The sequence below is a fragment of the Stegodyphus dumicola genome, chromosome 4 (genome assembly GCF_044657685.1).
Source record: "Stegodyphus dumicola isolate Sdum_Otavi_A_Nest chromosome 4, ASM4465768v1".
Lineage (NCBI taxonomy): Eukaryota > Metazoa > Arthropoda > Arachnida > Araneae > Eresidae > Stegodyphus > Stegodyphus dumicola.
The window spans coordinates 1,544,719-1,560,618 of NC_140771.1; the positions used below are offsets into that span (position 1 = coordinate 1,544,719).

A 15,900-nucleotide genomic window follows, 5' to 3' on the forward strand; every position below is an offset into this window, starting at 1 on the left:
CACCCTGTTCGTGTCCTTGCTTCCTTATGTTTTGCGTCGCGTCTACCGCTCCAGAAAGCGTTTCCATGCATTGCTGTCTTTTTCAATCGCCTAGTGGTACTGTACCTCTCTTGAAAGTTTGCAACCGATATGATGAAACACCCTGTATGCATAGCATATGAGCTTGGCGTGTAAATTACATAGGATCGCAGTTAACAAATTAAAACAGAATTTTAATTATAGAAGATACTTAATAGGTAGGAGATTTAAGCAAAAAATTCTGCCGTCGAGAGACAAAAATATGCAGCAACAAAAGCCCTTTTTATTACTTCTTTGTACGAAGTAAAGGATGTATTTCAACCAGGAAAAATTCCGAGTAACATATTACAACTAAAATATCCATTTTGACCACCATCGAATGCAATTTAACTATGTTTTTGCAAGACATCTGTACGTAATGACAGAATAAAAAACTCTTTTTTTCCCTAAACGAATTATGAAGCTGATTTTAAATGGATTCAAAAGACACTTTTTCGTGGTGTCTGGGTACGTACGTACGTATGTATCTCGCATAACTCAAAAATGAGTAGGGTCAGAAACGTTGAAAGTTTGTATGTAGGACAGCTATAACATATAGTTGTGCAACTCCGTTTTTAGTTGCAATCGGCAGCACCAAAGGTTTATATAAAATATATATATATATATATATATATATACTTACAGCTATTCTTGAACATTATTATCAACATAATTTTGATCACATAGAAATTAACGTGCTTGATATTGTTCCTAACACCAAACTTCGACTGTTTAAGGAGTCGATTTACATACTTCAAAATAAGTCACTTTATCCTTACGGACTGAATGCATATCTCAGTAATACCACTAATAGGCAGCACGAGATTTCTATATATGGACAATTCAGATTTTTTAGCACTACTACTAACAGAGGAACTAGAGGAGGTGATGCTAAAAACAAAAAATTTTTTTCGTCACAAGATCTGAAATTAATTATTCATAATCTTAATTCCTACCTTGGACATCAAGACTTCGTTAAAAATGCCATAAAACTTCTTCATACCTTTAAGAATACTACCTTATGGAATCTGATTATAACAGTAAAGCAACCGTCTCAATGCTCCAAAATAGTCAAGGATCTTATTTTAGACTTCTGCAATTTTAAACTAAAAAACAGTAATTTCTTTCGCAAAAAACTTTTTTGTACTATTCAGTTCAAACACCCTTCTTACGATAAGTTCAAAATTCCTAGCATTTTCAAAAAATATCAGCACTTGCTTCCTAACCAACCTGTCCAGATTCAACCCTGTTTTAAATTTGAAAAAACCTTGGGTCAACTAGTTATAAACCACCACGTTATAAAAGATAATAGCACTTGTTACTGCCAAATGCCTGTCTACAAAAAATATGTCGATCCTTTCCACCAACATATAGTCACAGGAGATCTTAATATTATAGAAAATACTGAATTACGTAACCTTATGCAACTTGGCACCAAGTTTCGTCCTACTTTCAGTCTTAATAGACACGTCTGCCTCAAACAATTCAATAATGATCTAGATAAATTTATTATTATTGCTAGTACAAGATCCAATTTACCCACTACAACTTTTCTTGAATGGAAAGCTGCACTTATAAAAGAATTTCAATGTTTGCTTTTCAAGGCGCCTAATTTCAACTCTTTACACAATAAAAAACGCCTGGAGGATCTCATTCAAAAATTGCAACATAACTTTATCATCACGAAGATTGACAAAGCAAGCAACAATTTTAGTATTATTTGACAACACTTCTACTACAACCTTCTGCATAAAGAGTTAAATAACACTTGCACTTACCAAAAAATAACTTCCAGTACTCAGATTCTTCTAAATAAATTTAAAGCACTACATAAAAGACTTAAAATACAACCCCAGAAATATAACAACAGGTTTGCAAATCTCTATGCCTTACCGAAATTTCATAAGTCTCCAATTAAATTCAGGTTCATAGCTAATAGTACTAAAAGTTATCTCAAAGAAATAGATTATCTCTTTGCGCAAAAACTTCGTATGATTCGTGAACTAATCAATAACTATGATTTTAAAGGTTTGCATTGCAACTGGATGATCTCTAGTAATGAACAAGTTATTAAAACTCTGAATTCCCTTCAAATAGAACATATCCAATGCTACGACTTTGAAAACCTTTATACATCTCTACCACTCGAAGAAATTTTTACAAGTTTACTTGCTCTTCCAGATTTATTTCCACAAATTTCTACCATTCTCAGCAACGAAAAATGACAGCTATTCCTTACCAGCGTTCTCTTCAATAATTTTATTCAGTTTGACAATTACATCTATAAACAAGTTCAGGGAATACCTATGGACGGGAATTTTTCAACTTCAGTTTGTGAATTATTCCTGTTCACTAAAGAACTAACCTATGTACGTTCACTCAGAACGGAAGAAAGTCTCTTTTTCCAACACATCTATAGATATATTGATGATGTCATAGCATTTAATAACTACAACAAAATAGAAAACGCTAATATCTACCCTGCTTGCTTAAAACTTAATAAAACCAATACAGAACAGCATGATATAGTCTACCTTGATTTACATATTATTGATTACCGTTTTATTAAAGTTTACGATAAAAGAAGAGAATTTAATTTTTCCACTCTCAAACTCACTAACTGGAATTCAAATATTTCCAAAAGAGTAATAATCAACACAATTTATTCTCAGTTACTTAGAATGAAAAGAATTTGCAATACTGCGGATCACTTACAAGAAGAAATACTATACTTCGTAACTATTTTAAAAAGTAACCAAATACCACATAAAATAATTAAAAATTCCCTGACTAAAGCTGGCATTAACCTTACCTAATTATAGATTTTTTGAGTTAGATAATGATTTTTTATACCTAAAGCTTCGGACGGTTTAAGAAGGATGACTAATTCAGAGAATCTATTGTAAAAATGTACAGAAAATTCTCGTTTATTCATTCTCTTTCCTCCTAAAAAATTTTGGCACTTTAATCTTAAATACTCTTATGTACATATTTTTAAATTTAAATTTAAATTTCTTTAGTGGCCAATATTACTGCTTTTATTAACAAATCGGGCTTTTTTCATTTTTCATAGTAGCTTGATCGCCCGCTAGCTTGAAGAATTACGACTTTTTTAACAAATTACTGTTTTTTCCTTTTTCTCATGCTTTAATGGCCAAGTTTTTATAGTTTTAGCTGAATTTGCCATTTTCACTTCGAAAGAATTTTTTCCATCCCTCTACAAGCCAAGCGCCATTTCTTGAGCTCTTCACACGGTTCACGAGGTTTCCGGCCCCCTCCGATAATAGGAGACGAGTTACAGATAACGAAAATCACTTCGCATTGGCTAAACGCCCACAACTCTTCGCTCCCCCCTACCTACGTCATCCAAAAATAAGACGCTTGAATTTAGCAGCTATTTTTCTGCATGTTTCCAGAGGGACAGCTTTACATCGCCAAAGGTCAGTTTTTTTTGTTTCTTTTGTTACAACTTTTTCTTGGTCTTAGCAAGACCCACTGAGTTGTTCTTTTCTCAATTATTTTATATTGATTATTAACTACAGGTTTTCTTACAGTTTCATAAAATCTACAGTTTTTAAAAATTAAATTGTTAATCTTTAAGCTTGCAGGCCCAGCCCGAATATATTTGTATTTTAAGGACTAATAGCTCATCGCTATTTATTTTCGTTTTGATTTTAATTTTAGACTAGATTTAGAAAGTTTGATTTTGATTTACATATTTTAACACCTTAATGTGTCTTTCTGAGCGGACGCGTCGGGAAATTGGAACAGAGAATTGAGACTATTAAAATTTCCAAGACACTTTGTCAAAAATTTTTTAGCGAAAAAGTTTCAATTGTCTGTTTCGGCGAAACGCGTAATGGGGTTAGCTTGATTCGACGTTCAAATAATTGAAATTTCCCTTGAAAAGCCTGTTTGGATGTCGAATTGGGCTAATTTACCATTTTTCGCTTACTTTTTAACTTTTTCTGTTATTTAATTTTATTGTATTTATGTTTTACATGTCTAATGATTTGCTTTTCATGTGTATTAATTTTTGAAAACGTCTTTAACCTTTTGGAGCAGCAGCTCTTGGTAACTTTTAGGCAAGCTTTCTACAATTTTTATTTTTTACTTATTTTGCAGCATATTGCGCAAGATGTTTTCTTGACCAAAATTGTTATTACTGCTTTGCTTGATAAATTATATATATATATATATATATATATATATATATATATATTATATACCCACTTAGTGAGCTCAGTTTTTTTTTATTCTTATATGTTAGTAAATTGTGCCTTTCTTGCTTTAAAATGATTAAATTACGTTGTTCTTATTTTGAGGTTAAGATTTTTATGTTTCTAGTTAAGCTGCATGCAATAGTTGTAGAATTATCAACAATTTAAAAGTTGTTTAAGTGCGGCTAAGCCTAATGTTTTTTTATATCATAGCAATATCGACATTGTTTACATTTGAAACTTAACGGAATAGTGAATTATATCAGTTTCTGCACCTTCAGCGTTTTTCTGAGGAATGGGACCAGAAGAAAAGTTTTAGTTTTGTGGGCCGAAAAATCTGCCTTCTTGCCGGCTGCCCAAATTGCTTCTTTTTGCGTAGAACCTGTAATTTTAATTGCAAAATTTGTTCTTTAAATTGTGTTAACCTTATTTGATATTTTATGTTTTGCTGTATCTTTCAATTTTCAATGAAAATATTTTGAGGTTTTACGTATTTTTGCCTTGCCGCGAAGTGATAACTGAATTAATTGAATGAGAAATATATCTCCAATGAAATTCGAGGAAGTAAATTTAAAAGAAATGCAGGAAAAAATGCGTATAATTTAATATTCCGTACAAGGACGTCATGTGGTGTACACATCAGTTTTTTTTATTTATGCTAACAGTACAAATCATAATAAAACTTATCGCAAGATATAATTAAAAGGTGCAGGTGGTTTTTGAGTGACACGTTTTGCTAAAGTGTTAATCAATGCCCTGTTCCTACGGGAAAGATTGCTAAAAAATCTTGACGGAATAGATTGGCAACATCTTGTTTTTTTATTCCCGTCGCCCCGTAATGGATTTTCCGAAAAACGAAAACAATATCATTGGAAAGAGCCGTTCGAGCGAGATTGTTTACTGAAAATAGAAAATAAAATAAGTCAGTTATGACGATGAACTATTATTGGTAGACAAGTTTCAAGTTTAGACGTCAACAAACACGAAAGGGAAAGTCGAGTAGAGGGTAGTATTGATTTTTGTATGAGAAAGAGAGTGAGTGAACAAAATCTTAGAAATCATAGCGATCTCAATATTGCACGCGAGAATTCTCGAATGCATTGGAAACAATACTTACGAACTTTCGTACTGTTCGCGACCCATCGAAACCAAGTTAATTCGTGCGTCGAAGAGCAAGTTAAAAAAAAATGAAAACCTGGTCTCCACAATCATATCGATCAAGATCAGCTGAGTAGCAAATGCATGACACCGGGTTCAGATTCATCCCACAACAGTGTGTAGGTGTGACCATAGCAACCAGCCATTGACACAAGAAGCCGGCAACTAATAGGAGTTAAATAAGCAGACTCGTGGTAAGCCACTATTAACTCACAGATTGCGAGTCGAGTGTGTTTCTTTTTATTGGCAAGCCTCTTCACACGGAAACACGCTAGCGGCGATTTTGTTTAGCGAAGCAACCTGTAACCACTGTTTCCCCTCAACTGCTTGCGTGTTCGGCCGGGAAGCGAGCATTATAGGTGTGTTTCACTACATACTGCATGCAAACACTGCGGGCGGTTCCCCCCCCCGAAATTATTGAATTTGTTTGCACTGTATGTGCACGATGCTCCATGCAAATTCAGAGCATTATATAAATTTAGGGTTACAGTGTCTTTAGCCGTCCAAACAGTGATTGAAAAACGTATAAACACGGAAAGTTGTTCGGTCGGTCACGCATTGAAACGAAAATGGCAAATGGATTTCGTATCATGGAAATAATCAAATCGCGCGGGAGACGTTATAGTTTTGCTTTAAAAATTTTGAAAATAATAGACTTCGGTGTTTATCCAACAAATTGGGCAATTCGTTTTCGTAATGGCTAGAGTCGTGTTATTCGCAAAAGCGCTTGTCGTTTGCATCAGATTATCACGTGTTAAAAAATTGCTGCTTTCAATCATTACTGATGTATATTTCAGTTGATCTCTTGGCAACAATTGCATTTTTCCGGGTTTCGTTGGATTTTGTTAAATCAGCAGTGATGACCGTATTAACCCCTCGACATACAAATAAAATACGCCTCGACGCGTCCGAAGAATACCATTTAATTTGTCTCAACTGTGGACACTCATGTTCAAGCTTAGTAATATTTTCAAATTTATTTTCATATAACATATATGTTTGTCATATAACAATAATAATATACTGCGCGGCGTTGTCCGAAGACAGTTCTCTGAGACGTCAAATTCTACAGGTGACAGGTGACGGAGGACGGGGACGTCTGAAGATTAACAGAGGTTAACAGGCATATGTCCCGCGTCCTCCCCGGGAGTTTATTTAAGAATTAAAAGTGGTGGATACATAGCCATACAGGGGCAATTGTTGAACATCTGGTAGTTGTGATACAGTCGCATTAACTTGTTGGTACAGGCATGGTTAAAAAAACACTTAATAATTTATAACAAAAAAAAAAAAAAAAAAAAAAAAAGAACATTAAACACCTAAACATATAACATAAAACACATAATAAATACTAGCACACAACACTTAGAATCACGTGACATAAATCACTTAAAAACACATAGCATTTAGCACATATTAAGAGCGTCTAATTCTACAGTGGCACATGAAATAATAACCTCTCCCGGACGTCATTTTATTATGTCAAGGGGTTAAACTCCATAGCTTTTTTAACTTTTTTCAGTCGTGACCCCTTTTCATCACCGAGATTCTTTCGCGAGCCCCAGGACCTCCTAACATTTACGAAAATTTTGTAGGACCCCCCCCCATAAGCTTTGCGCAAATCCGACATGTGTGTGAAACTCAATTTTTTCGTGTGTGTGAAACTCGTGTGTGTGTGAAACTCAATTTTTTCACTCGTATTGCAACATACTATTGCAGTTTGAAGTCATTAACTTTAATTTCTAATTTTAAGACATAGAACAATGTGAAAATTATAAATACGTAACAGACGAAATGACAGCGTCACGTGCAAAGCAAGCAAAATGAACGTTTCTATAATAAAAAGAATTCGTCAAAACATTTTATTTTTTTCTTTGTCTGTATTAGCTTTATCTATTTTCAGGCACATTGTGTAAAAATATTGGTAATTGTAAAATTATTATAATAAGAACTATCAAAATTGTTAAATTTTTGGCGACACCCTGCTGCACTTCGCGCGACCCACAGTTTAAGAAACGCTGAGCTAGACAATATATGTTTCTCTATCATTTTCCTATTTTCTTTACTAATTTAACTACATTTTTTTATATAGTCAATACACAATATCAGCAGAGACAGGATAACTCTTAAAACTTAAAATTACTTAAACAGATACAAAGGCTGCTCTCACATTTTTAGAGAATTTTCATTTTAATTACACAAACATTTTACCTAAAATTTGTGTTTTTTAAACGTTCTATTTCATAACCCTTATTCTTTACTATCTTTAAACACCGTAATTTATAAAACAATTCGGATACTGAGGAATTTTATACCATTGCTTTCGAACAGCTTTACGAAGTCTAAGGAGATAGCAAGTCGACGTTTGGAAAACCCGCTTTTTATCCACAAAAGGACAAAAATACATTGATGATAGATCAAGAGATTTAGTAGGGATGTGGGTAAAGGGTATGGCCTTGATACCCGTTTCTTGTTCCATTTTTACCAGGAAATTCCCATTAGATTTTGACGTGTCTCTGCTTGCTTTGTCTTGATGCAGTTCTACTGAATGACCAGGCAGATGAATTACCCAAAGAAGCAGCTTTCAATCAAGATCGTATTGAAATCACCCTTCCATGGCCCCATTCAAACTTCAACCACCAATTAAAAGAACTTGCTTCCAAATATTGGCAAGATTTGCAGGAACAGTGCTTAACATGGGAGACACCCATACAACTTGATCTCCAATGTAAGCTTTTGAGTTCTGTACTCGAATCCTCCATTAAATTACTATACAGGGTGATTCTAAATTACTTTTACAAATTAAGAAGGGTGATAGTATTCATCCAGATGAGCAATAATTACCATAGAACATAGAGTCGCATTCCACTCTGAGAGGCGGAAAAGAAGAAAATTAGAATTCCAGTGTGAACTTACAACAGTGTTGGGAGAGCGAATGAACGAGACCAAATGTTGCAATATCAGTTTAGTGACAAACTCACAGAGAGTGCACAAAACGCATAAAACCGAAAACTTGGCGTTTGAATGTTAATTAGTGGTGTATTTAATTATGGCAAAGCATACTAGGCTATCTGCCTAAGGGAAGGGATGCCTTCGTGGAGGACTTTCTAAGGGAAACTGACTCGTATACACGTTACACATGGGGAAAACCACGAAAACGCCCATGCAGCCAGCCCGTTCGCGGGATTCAAACCTCGGACCGAACTACCAGTGTTCAGCGACTTTACCGTTCGGCCGCTCGAATGTTAATTAGAGCTGAGACTTTGATGGTTAACACTCAAATGCACATCTATGGTTGGCAAGGTCTCCACCTCGCAAATGATTGCAACAAGTTAATTATCTAAATTATTAGGGGTAAATTATCTATTAGGGGGAAAAACTACCTTGATACTTGATATCAAGGTAGTTTTTCTCGTAGCGATCTTCTATTCTGGACATACTCTGCTGCGCTCATTCTTCTTGAAGCGCCCTTCTATGAGACACGAAATTCTGACAGCTGGAACGCAGCATGAGCGTTTCATGCTAATCTCGGCATGCAGCGGACGTTGGAGTTAGTTGATAATATTCAGCTCTTGATTACATGTAGCATGTTACAACTTGTAGCAATCGTTTACGAGGGTGAGACCTTGCCAACCAAAGATGTGCATTTGAGTTTTTGCCATCAAAGTAATTGCTCTAATTAACACTCTGTAGAGAGAACAGGTATATTTTTGGAGGCAGGCAAGATGAAAAATTAACAACCGCCTTCGCCGGGAATCCAACCTCAGACCTTTGGAATACAGGCCCATTGTGCAGGACCACTACACCACGAAGGCACGCCATGAAGGTGGGAGTAATATCTTATAACTCGAACGCGAAGTTATCAGTTTTATCCGCTTTGTGCACTCTCTGTGAGTTTGTCACTAAACTGATATTGCAACAATTGGTCTCGTTCATTCGCTATACCAACACTGTTGTAAGTTCAGATTGGAATTCTAATATTATTCTTTTCTGCCTCTCAGAGTGGAATGCGACCTCTAGGGTAATTATCGACGAATATTCTCTATGGTAATTATTGCTCATCTGGATGATCTCTTAATTTGTAAAAGTAACTTAGAATCACCCTGTATAACGGGCGCAGACCCTTCCCCCACATATTTCCGCGAGATGTGGCGAACTCCGACATCTGCATATGTGGGAAACAGGAAACACCTGATCTCTACACTTTCTCATGCACCTTAACTGAGGATATTCACATAAAATCCCTACAAATTGATCTCCTTTCATTCCAAAGATTTCTCATTAAAAATAAACATCAGTATGAGGAAAAAAAAAAAAAAAGAGAGAGAGAGAGAGAGAGAGAGAAAAAAGAAAAGAAAAAAAGACATAAATTTAATCCTGTGAATATGTTCAAAATGACTTCATTTCTAAACTTCATAAACTGTAATAAACTTTCATGACTGCAATAACCCCATAGACACCTCTTTTAGTATTATTATCACAGTTCATTCCAACATTATATTCCAGTACCTATTATATTTATCTCATTATGTTTATCAGTAAATTGATTATGTTTATCTGTTACTTTTGTTACACCAAAACATATGTTCAAATAAATTTGTCAATTTCAAATTGTATTGAAAGTACATTATAAACGCTTTATGTCCTAAATCATTATTTTCAATAAATACTGGATGAAAGGCGTACGGTAGATTTGCAGGACTTTGCACCTTACACACACAAAAGAGACAGTTCTATATCTCTCGTTCTACTGTATTGATTGCCGAAATGTAACTTATGTTTTCCATGTTCTCGAAAGAGCGACTTAGGATATGTATTAGATTTGTATGTAGCATTATTCTAACCTAGGTATTTTGAAACAAAATCGGAATATGTAGAATAATCTATAAGGAGGCTAATATTAGATGAATGGGAAATATCCGTCATTCGTTTCTTAACCCTTTCCGGCACGCTACCTTTTACAGTTGAAGTTTCGATTAAAAAAAAAAAAAAAAAAAAAGGTAGGCAGTCTAATTAGACTTAGGGGAGTGCACAAGTAAAATTTTGTGAAGATAGCACTTATCGTTTTAATTCTGTGGGCACACTGATTGAATAGAGCTTCGAAAAGAGTGCTGAAACTAGCATTGTTCTCAATGAACTTACCGATGAGATGCGGAAAAACAAAGAATACAGACTCTCAGTTGTCCTAGGTTATCGATGAGCCCGGTCTGGGCACGCCTAGGGTTCGCCGTTTGATTTTAGGCAAGATTTCAAGGTAAAAATATAAAACTAATACAGAATAAGGAGATTAGCATACAGCCAAAACAATGACATAGAAATTTCTTTTCAAACAATTCCTTTTATGCCCTAAAAGAATCTGGATCTTTCTTTGAAAAATGACGATCTTAAAAACTAAACATGGCTAAAATATATGGACTGGTTTGTGTTCAGCTGCCATCTACTATAAATAAAGAAGGTTCAGAGTAACCTATAGTAACTTGTAAATTCTTTTTCATTAAATTTTTCTGTGCGTACAGAAGGAAATTTTTAGGTGTGTTCAAGACCAGACACACTGTGCTGCAAAGGGTTAAAGGCAAGGGTTTCTTAAAGGTTTTACGAAAAACTTTTCTCAAGTGTTAAAAAAAAAATTATACTTTTGGTATATGAAGAAATGTTTTCTAATTGAATAATTTATATTCTTAATAATATATAATCTCACAAAAACGATCGGCCACAATTTAAAAAAAAATTTTTTAAGGGAAAAAGATTTGAAAAATAATAAAGAATATTTTTCCTTTGAATACATATTTTCTTAACTCTCCCTTTGCACTAAATAAATTTGAAAAAAATTAAATAGTATATTAAAAAAAATAACATTTTAGGCTAAAATGAAAAAAAAAAAAAAAAAAAAAAAAAAAAGAAAGAAAGAAAGAGATACCACAAAATTGACCGGACATTTTCCTAATTTCTAATTAAAATCGTCTGCAATAAATAAAAAACGAAACTTGGATAAAGAAGCTAGGAAAAAATCTTCAAATCGTTTGCTTTTGTAATTCGAATTTTTTTCGGAAAATATTCGTTACTTTAACGTTTTCTTGCAGTGTCTCTGAATGTTCTCCACGACAGGCCAAAAGCTATAATAAAACCTGACTGTAAGCGGAGTATATGTATCTGGAGTTATATCGTGGTGGGTATCGAGAGCACGTTGATTTCAGTAGTAGTGTCTTGAGCTCCGATAGCGACCGAACCGAGTCGGGAGCTGTACTTTAGTGCTTTGCAGTGAAGCTGTCTTCACCGTTGTAGCCTGATGGCTGTGTTATTGATTGTTTCAGCGTGTTTATCGTAATTTTTCGACGATTGCAAACGCATCTTTGGAACTCTCCTGTGTAATTACTGGCTAATAAATTGCGTTTTGATTCTTCGTCAGGCGTTGTCGTGAGAGACTCCAAATCCGCGAACCCGCAGAATGCAATAATATTAAATCATGCAAAAAAGATCGAAAAAATGCTTACCTGCGGATTTTGGCGAAAACTTATCCCTCTGTGCGGCGCACACAGCAAGAAGTCGGTAACCAAGATCTAAATCATATCCATGATGAGAAGAAACTCTGCTGACCACCTAAAATTTTAAAGCAATGGCATAAAAATGGGAATTTAATACAAAATAATTAAAAATAACATCCAAAGTTTTAAATAAATTTTCCCCAAATGCACATAATAGATATCAGAACGTCTAACGTACTTTTCATTCATATCAAACCGTTTTTCGTAGAACAAAGTAACATATTTAGAAACTCAACGCTAGCTAAATTACCGATAAGAAGGTCAGTCTGAAATTTTTGAGATACACATAGGTTTTTAAAGTTACACTTATGTAATCAAATCACTTATGTTATTCAAAGTAATGTCCTCCAGTACTTCTGTAGGCGAATTTTCCAAAGATTAAATTTCGTTCATTTCTTGGAATCGATGAAAAAATACACTTATAGTCTCATCAATCCCATCTTCGGAATGAAAACGACATCCACGTAAGTTCTTTTCTACATTCAAAAACAGCCACAAGTCACACATAGCTAGACCGGATGAATAGGGTGGATACTTAATCCCTTTAATGTGTTTTTATTAAAAAAACTCAAGTATCAATTTCTGCTGAATCAGAAGATGCATTCTCATGATGGAGCCTTCGTGAAGAATTTCTGGAACACACTGAGCGGTGTACCACATCGCTGTGTCTGTCTTCTGTCTTTCCAGTTTGATAGATTTGAGCAGTCCTGTACTTCTGAAGAAAGTAACATACATTACTTTTTTCATGACACGTTGTTTTTTCACTATTGTGGGATAATCTTCAGAGACCCATACTTCACTTTCTTAACGTGTCGGAACTTCAAAAAATGGTATGTGCACTTCAACACTAGTTACGACTTGCAGTGGCGACCATCTTGAAATAATTTAATGAAGTAATTTAATTTAATGTCTATTATGTACATTTTTGTTGATTCTTTTTGGTGTTCAGTTTAGTTATTTGGGGAATCCAATAGCAAACTAGCTTTTTAATACACAATTCTTCCTGAATAATTTTATGTATGGCGACAGATCCAGTGTTGAGTTCCTTCTGTGCCATTTGTCGCGTGTAGCGATCATCATCCGTTAACATTTTCCGTATGGCAGAGACATTGTCCGGGATTACCGCCGACAACGGCCTTCCTGTATATTCTTCATCCTGAAGAGAGTTCCGATCCTCTTGAAATTCTGTAAACCGTCTGAATACAGTAGCACGAGATAGACCATCATCCATAATATTCTCACTTCAGCTCCATTTTTCCTTCCGCCTAAAACATATTCTACGGTAAACTATGCTAGTTGGCCAATAAAACGTCGTCTGCTAGACTAAAATAGTTCATATTTTCAAATCTAACCTTAATTCGTTTTTTGTCACAAATTGTCTGCGCGTATCTCAAACATTTTATGACATTGGTTCTCAACGGGGGTGGATACCACCACCCAGTGGACAGTGGAAGAATGCTGAGAGACGATGAACTTGTTTTGGACAGTAGGGCAATGAGAATGTTTTGGCAAGTAATTTTAAAACTCCCCAAAAATTTATTTAATCCATTATCCGATTTACATCATTTCTACCAGCAATAAGACGGCTCCCCTCATGCAATTCTAAGAATGGTGAGTGGAATCTATAAAAATATTCATCCTGACAAACAAAATAAAGATTTGCGGTGCATCAGAGCCAAGTTTCTGAAAACATGTCTGTCTCAGGGTTACAAGCCACCTTATCAAAAAATGCGATGACAGTTTGATAGCCTTTACTAATATATCCAAATTAATTGCTAAATCGGGAAAAGCTCATGGGCGAAGAGTTGATACTGCCGGCTGTCAAGGAAATTTTACAAGCGGGTTTACACCATCCAGCCGCATCGAATGTTATAAAAAAATGTCCTATTAAGCAATGATACAGTGCGACGACGAATTGATGACATGGCGGAACCTGTTTTATGCAAACTTTTGATACCCACCGAATTTTCTTTTCAGATTGATGAATCATCCTTGCTGGTTACTAATGAGGCTTTACTGTTAGCGTATAACCGGTTTGTGAAGGAAGAAAAAATTATTCAAGAGATGCTTTTTGCCAAATATTTGACTGCAGATACTAAAGGTGAATCTATTTTTAATACTGCCAAAGATTATTTTAAAGAGAGAAAATATTCCTCTTGTGAATATTATATCTGTTGCCACCGATCCTGCGATGGTGGGTTGTCATCATGGGTTCATCCCCCTTTTGAAGAAAGAGCATGGAAGTATTTTAGCTGTTCACTGCGTGATTCATAGACAGAAATTAGTTACAAAAAAAAAAAAAAAAAAAAAAAAAAAACCCTCAGCGAACGTTTGCATCAGTCATTACAATACGCCATTTCTACCGTGAAAAAAATTCGCAGAAATGCTCTCGACGCTTTCAACGATCGAGCTGTGTAAAGACAACGATGAAAAATTCAGTCGCTTGCTGCTACAAGCCGAGGTTCGCTGGCTTTCCAAAGGCACCTGCCTCATTAGGTTCTGGAATCTTTTCGACTCTGTACTCGAGTTCTTCGAAGAGAAAAATGCAGTTCTGAAAGACAGATTGTTACAATTTAAGATTGATGTTGCTTAGATGACCGATGTATTCGCAAAGTTCGTTGGAATTAATTTGCAGCTTCAAGGTGACGAGCTCAATTAGATCACAGCAAAAACTGTTAGTTATGCCTTCCTAAAAGAACTCACTTTGTGGAAGCAGAATTTCGGTCGCAATGAACTGGCTGAATTTTCAACTAAAGAAATTTTAAAAGGCAGCTTCCAGAATGGGGATCGTCTCACAGAATCCTGGCTTCAAAGTAACATTAGTCGCCTCTACTATAGTTTGTGGACTATAATAGCCTCTATTGTGGACTATAGTCAAAAAAATTTTAAATGATTTCCTTTCCTCATACCTTGTCGAGCGAGAAATCAGTGCTGTGATTGATCTAATTACAAAAAATCTAATGTGGATACCGCATGACTTCCTTGTACAGAATATTAAATTATACGCACTTTCTGATGCATTTTATTTAAACTTATTTTCTCGAATTTCGTTAGAAACAGATTTCTCATTCAATTAATTCATTTCTCAATTTGCAGCAGGGCAAAAATACATAAAACCTCAAAATATCTGCTTAAAATTTGGAAAATATAGAAAAACATAAAACACCAAATGTACAGTTAAAGCAATTTAAAAAACAATTTTTACAATTAAAATTAGACGTTCTTTGCAAAAACAAGCAATTCTGGCAGTAAGCAAGAGAGCAGATTTTTCGGTGCACAAATTGAAAGTTTACTTTGATCCCACTCGGCAAAAAGACAGAAACTGAGATAACTCACTATTCTGCTAAGTTTCGAATATAAACAAATATGGCTGCTATGTTATTAAAAAAAATTAGGCTTAGCTGCACTTAAACAACTTTTAAATTGTTCATAATTCTACAACTATTGCATGCAGATTAACTAAAGGCATAAAAACTTTAACCGGAAGATAAGAAAAACGTAATTCAATCATTTTTAAAGCAAAAAACGAACATTTTACCAGCTCACCGAGCCGAGTGGTAGAGTAGGTACACATATATATTTATATTCTTTTGGTTCTGCCGACTGCAACAAAAAAGAGAGGTGCACAACTACATGTTATAGCAGTCCGCTATACAAAATTTCAACGTTCTGAGGCCATTCATTTTTGAGTTATCCGAGAGTCATACATACATACATACGTACATGTACGAAAAAATCTCCTTTTAAGTCAGTTTCATCATTCGTTTGGGGGAAAAGAGTCCTTTATTTTATCCTTACGTACAGATGTCATGTGAAAACACCGTTAAATTGCATTCGATAGCGGTCGAAATGGATATTTTCGTTGAAATATGATACCCGGAATTTTTCGTGATTACAATACTTCCTTTACTTCGTACAAGGAA

At 34.9% G+C, this 15,900-nt stretch overlaps 1 protein-coding gene across 5 annotated transcripts in view; it reads right to left on the reverse strand.

Moving 5' to 3' along the window:
• Nucleotides 1-15,900, reverse strand: part of LOC118202925 (zinc finger MIZ domain-containing protein 1-like) — a 1,176,934-nt gene that overhangs the window by 519,742 nt on the left and 641,292 nt on the right. For all 5 annotated transcript variants that reach the window (XM_085814453.1, XM_085814451.1, XM_085814450.1 and 2 more), the window contains one exon: nt 11,927-12,032. In XM_085814453.1, coding sequence (XP_085670579.1) covers nt 11,927-12,032 — 106 coding nt within the window. The remainder of the gene's footprint in view (nt 1-11,926; nt 12,033-15,900) is intronic.